This window comes from Rhipicephalus sanguineus, chromosome 8 (genome assembly GCF_013339695.2).
Source record: "Rhipicephalus sanguineus isolate Rsan-2018 chromosome 8, BIME_Rsan_1.4, whole genome shotgun sequence".
Lineage (NCBI taxonomy): Eukaryota > Metazoa > Arthropoda > Arachnida > Ixodida > Ixodidae > Rhipicephalus > Rhipicephalus sanguineus.
Genome location: NC_051183.1, coordinates 847,304 through 853,080, shown reverse-complemented (window position 1 = coordinate 853,080; position 5,777 = coordinate 847,304). Strand labels below are relative to the sequence as shown.

General features: G+C 41.6%; 1 protein-coding gene across 1 annotated transcript; it reads left to right on the top strand.

Annotated features, from left to right (window-relative positions):
- The first annotated feature begins 671 nt into the window (after window positions 1–671).
- On the top strand, window positions 672–4,230 carry LOC119401209 (uncharacterized). The gene is made up of 3 exons (XM_037667892.2): window positions 672–736; window positions 1,562–1,638; window positions 3,696–4,230. The coding sequence occupies exons 1-3, from the start codon at window positions 706–708 to the stop codon at window positions 4,023–4,025; spliced, it is 438 nt and encodes a 145-aa protein (XP_037523820.1). The 5' UTR covers window positions 672–705; the 3' UTR covers window positions 4,026–4,230.
- Window positions 4,231–5,777: the final 1,547 nt, after the last annotated feature.

Sequence of the window (5,777 nt, the reverse complement as noted above, 5' to 3'; positions counted from 1 at the left end):
AATGAAATGAACAAAACATGAGTTAACATACGTATTAACTCTGGTACGGTATTCTAAAATATAAACAATCATCAGTACGTGATGAGACATATAATGAGACCTGTGTCAGTATATTTCCTTTCAAATGCTGGTTTTTCCATTAAATATTTCATAGAAGAGTTTCAGTCGTAGTTGTTTTCATTGAGAGTTTAGAATTTTTATCCCGATTCATTTTTCATGTTCTTGCAGCTGTCTGTGCTCGAGTACCAACGAGAACAAACCTTGTTGCTGCTGCATTCTGTTTTTTTTTTCAACCTTATTACTTAATTTTCTTTGCCAAGGGTAATTGATTTTTTCCCTCATTAATCTATCTTATGCTGTCAAAAGTGGTTGATGCACAGCAACTATTACAGTAAACACCATGTTAATTTTACATGAAATGTGAGAAGCAGGAAAGATCCTTACCATAAGTGATAACACTTTACTTAAAACAACTATTAATGAGTTATGCTAATCTTGTTAAAATGGGTACTGGCCTGCCCTTTAAGCTGGTAGACCTATCCAAAGGTTGCACTTTTTACAGATCTTGAATGAATGTCGTCGCCTGACTGGTGTATCACCTGATGAAGCATTACTGCGTGCACTGAGAGAATTCAGTGAGCACATCCTCAATGCAGCGGCACAAAGCACGCAGCACAGACTACCCTTTGCTCTCTGCAGGCAGACATGTCAGTGGACAACAGGATTGCAAGAAACTGTAAGTTCACGCTCTTCACTGTCGTTAGAGGCAAAGCACATGAGTTATTACTTTGATTTATTCCAACCAGGATCAAAAGAAGCATTTCAAAGACTGGAGTTTGAATCCTTTCAAATATGTGGGCCACATACTTTTCAAAGCATTAACACTGTTCACAATATAATTGGATAGGTGATGGAATGTTCTGGTCCATACCGTGCTGATAGTTTTGGGCCATTTTAAGTTAGACTAGTATGATGTAAGGCTAGTGTTTCATGTGCATTGCGCATGCTACAGTGGCAGCAATCCTCCTCATTTCACGTTGCCACATGTCATAATTGCCTGTATATGAACGCATGATTGTTGTTGTTACCTTTAGCAGCTGAAGTGTTGCGCTGCTAAACACGTGGATGAAGGTTTGATTCCCGGCATGGAGGAAGGAAACAGTTGGAAGGAAGCATTGCACCGCGTAAAAAAAAGAAAGAAAAGTAGTGTGTCAGGCACGCACTCAAAAGCTTCGGTTACCCCCATTTCCCTCATAGGTTAAGGGCTCCAACTTTCTTCAGAAGCAGACCACTCATCGAATAGTGAAAGAGCAAGCCTTGAATATTTATAAATTATGAATATCCTTCATTTTGAAGCTGCTTTATGCATTTCCTGTTCACCGCTGTTGTAGTGCTGAATTATGCCTCAGGAATTCTTGAAGTGGATTGCTCTTGGATTGCGTGAGCCTTTTAAACTGTACTGCTGGCAATGTTGTTGCACTAGCGATATTGCTAAATAATTACAGGCAGCAGAATTGGTCAGCAGCAGCACACCTTTCACTGCTGTGGTTTTTCTCTCCAGATGCCAAAGGAGTGGGTGCCATCATGGTCCTTCCATTTCTCGTCAACGAGCGAGGAGGTGAAATATTCACAGAAATGGTAAGAATATGGAACATTTTGTGTGATCAAGTATCATAAACTTGAAGTAATAAATTATGTACAAATGTGGCAAAATATTAGGAGCTAGGATAGCACAAAGGTAAACTATGACAGTTTAGCTGTAAGTGGACGTGCCTTAATTCCTATGTGGTTCCTGCAAGTTTTTGAACCATTTGAATGTTTTTAGTGCAATGATGTGATGCGAATGACGGGGCGATTACATTGGAGGCTATTTACGAGATATATTTGCAATATCATTTGCAGCTTCGGCCAGTTTAGCTGACAGTCCGGGCTAGGTCACTTGTTTCTCTTGTTGTGCATCTGTGACCAAGAGACCATGCTATGTGCACATAGCGTCACCTCCAGCGGCAGTAGCATTGTCACGATGTATCAAGGCTTCGGGGTAATGGAACAGTCATAGGATCTGAGGCGTGTTGCATGTACAGTGTCTCTGAACCCTGAGGGCTAATGAAGTTGTGTGAACAACAGGGATGATCTTATATGTTGGGAGCATCACGTCACAAAATATGTGAGCTTTTTTTAACATAGCAGCTTTTTTAGCAGTTTAACATGACAGGATGGGGACTGCGGAAATACCTCAGAGCCAGGCGTAAAGTGTTCATGTGGGTATTTCCAGTTGTACAAGTGCTGTTTGTTCTCTTGAATGGTCAGGATGCTAATTCAGGCCGTTTTTTGTGCGTGGGCAGCCCTGGTGGTGGCGTGAAGTGCATATTTGCTGCCTAGCACTGTGGCAGATGAAAGGGATGTATCTGAGGATATTGTGGGACTTGGGGAGCAGCAGTGGTGGTGTTTCACAGTTCTGTAATTGTTCACAAGTTGTAAAGTATCTTTGGACAGAGTAGGACACAGTTTAAATTTGCTAGGGGTTAAAACACAGTTGCAGTGAATTCCTGACTGGGTCTTCATAGAGCAACCAGCTACAGCGTTCTAGTGGTTATGGTGCTCAACTGCTGACCTGAAGATTGCGGGATGGAATCCCGGCTGCGGTGGCCGCATTTCGATGGAAACGAAATGCTCCAGGCCCGTGTACTTAGATTTAGGTGCAAAAGAACCCCAGGTGGTCGTCAAAATTTCCAGAGCCCTCCACTACAGCATCCCTCATAATCATATCGTGATTTGGGAACGTAAAACCAAACAATTATTATGAGTCCTCAAAGAGCCCAATTTCTTTGTTGACAGTTTCAGCCGTAGTAGTTCTTTCTGTGGCTACCAGTTAGTGCGTACTGTGATCACACTTTGTTGCGTAAATGTCAACTGCGCCCCCAACTCGTGGTACGGCCAACACCACGGTATGTTGGCCTACCTTGTGGCTACAACTATTATTGGTGCTATTTTATTCACTAACCCAACTCATGCAACCTTTCCTTTTGGGATTTGAATGAAAACAGTAGGGAAAAAATTTATGCTTGCTACCATAACAGGCATCATCAAAATGACAATAGAGGTCGAACATAAGAGGGAAGTGCTTATCGTATTCATCTGGAAAATTTGTGTTGCAATTGTTCAGTGTTGGTTTCAAGACAAAAGCAGCATAAGCATTTTTGGTGAGCTTGTACGGGTACAATCCAGATCTTTTGCAAAAGCAACTTCTGATAATATAGTTACAGTGCACAGTCATTTTTCTTACCAAAATAGCATTGGTGCTCACTGGGTTTAAAGTAAATCTGAAGAACTTTTCTGCACTTGGAATATATAGAGAACCGTTCACGTGTTGTTTAAGCAGAAGCAGTAGTACTTTTAATCTTTTTGCACTGCTTAAATTTTTGTTTGTACAACCCTCAACTAAAACACTACACTTCTTTTGAAATATTGTCTGAAATGCAGTTGTTCTTGAGTACCAAGAACCAATGATGACACGTCAAACAAGGAATGTTGCTTGAGCCAACATGTCAGAAGCACTTGTCTTGGTCAGGGCAGCAAATGTACATGTCCCATTGTCACACATTCCTTGTTCAGTGACTTCTCATTGCAAGCCTCCATGTTCCCCAAAAAATTCTCTCAAGTAAGGACTTATCATGCGTATCTTTGTTTTGCAGACACCAGGGAAGGGATTCACACATCCGACACTGCTCTACACTGGCGAAAACCCCGTATCTTCTGAGGCCATGTGCGTGAAGTGCGAGAATGTCTGTGTAGACGTCCTTGATTTTACGTCAGGACTGTCGTTACTTTTTGCGATGTACTGGGCGTACAACATTGAATATGTCGCATCCGCGAAGAATACGCTGTGCCTGCTAGAACACATGATGGGCATAAACAGCTCTAAATTGACCACCAGAGGCATAAAAGTGCTGACTGCACTGAAAGCGCAATCGAAAGCAAGTAGGTCAAACGCAAGTTCAGGGCAATCAGGTGTGACTGATTGAAGTTTGAGTGTTAAAGCACAATACCTTTAAGTACTAGTCATAGCTGTCTAGCAGGGCTACGCAGAAGTTATTTATTAATGTGTTGTTATAGCTGTCTGGTAAGAGCTAGTCAGAAGTTGTTTAATAATGTGTTGTGATCGCTGTTGAGTGAGAGCTAGTCAGGAGTTATTTAATGTTGCAATATAATTCTCACTGGAAGCCACTGTGATATAGGTACATTCTTTGTGTAATAAAAGCTTTACATTTTCCTAAATGTTGTTTGTGCTTTCAGATATGTACAGCAGCAAACATAATTGGACACAGACGTGGAGGTGGTGCTAAAGGCGTTGAGTGGTGAGACAAGTCTTTTTTGTCAAATTGGATGAAAGGACTTCCAACAAGTTGCATTACTGGAGCATTTTGTGATGCTCTTTGATCTGCACAAGAATTCTGGGCAAGAACAACTTTCTATTTTTAATACAAATGTTCTTTCAAATGGCACTAGTATTCTATGTCAGCTTTGCCTTACTGAAATTATGAATTCATAATTCAACATGAAAATTAAAAAAAACTATTCATAGGTCTGCTCGTATGTGCATACCTTCGATGGCATATTCACTGGGGCGTATTTTTGTAATGGCAAAGAAATTAACATTCTTTAATTGCACCAGTATGACACAAAATGCATACCGGATATTGCAACTATAGCAAGTGTACAAGGTTGTCCATTGATTCCAATTCAGCAAAACAGACTGCTGTCTTCTTTTTAAGCCTGGTCCACTTCACTGCTGGATCTGACTATAATACATATTAGTGAAACTTTCCCTTGTGGTTACATATTCACACTGATACGAATGTGTTCTGTTTTTGGAGGTTGCTACTGTGTTGCTCTGTCATGTATATTTAGCTGGGAGAAAAGTAGGGAAAAATGCACATTTCTTGCACACAGGTCCCTGAAATGAAACAGTCATTTTACTTTGTGTCGCTGATTTCCAAAAAAGACAGTATCAAACAGCTGATGACCCTGCATTAAGGATATGACTTTATTTTATGTGAGCCGTGAAAATTTATGGAGAACACTTTTATTGCGCTATTCAGTCATGTTTGCAGTTAATACGCACCAACTCTGCACGAGAGTCGTGCATACCACCGCTAACTTTCTGTGATAGTCAAATGACTACCCTTACAGGGGTCACGTCAGATAGTGAAAAGTGTCCTAATGACTACCGTGTAGTAGTTGCATCAACTCCAACCAAGGGAGTCGCATACACCACCACCTTTTTCACAAGGGTGTTCCGAGAACTACCCGAATGGGGGTCAGTGCTGTCATTGCAAAGGGGTCTCCCTGACTACCAAGAAGTACTTTCGAGACACCCCTAGGTAGTCGTGCGACACCCCTAGGTAGTCGTGCGACACCCCTAGGTAGTCGTGCAACACCCCTAGGTAGTCGTGCGACACCCCTAGGTAGTCGTGCGACACCCTTACGTAGACACCCTTAGGTAGTCGTGTGACACCCTTAGGTAGTCGTGTGACACCCTTAGGTAGTCGTGTGGACTCTTCCATTGGGAGTAACACATACACCTTATTGCTGTTGGCAGGGAGTCGTGGAACATTTGACTTGAAGAGAGTCAAGTGACACCCCAAAAGGTCATCATATGTGTAGCGAGCTGATTACCACCCAAAGGTAGTCAGTACAGACTCCCTTTTTTTTTAGAGTGTTGAGTACTGTCTATTAAACACCTTAACAAAACAAATAAACAACTCAATACGCTT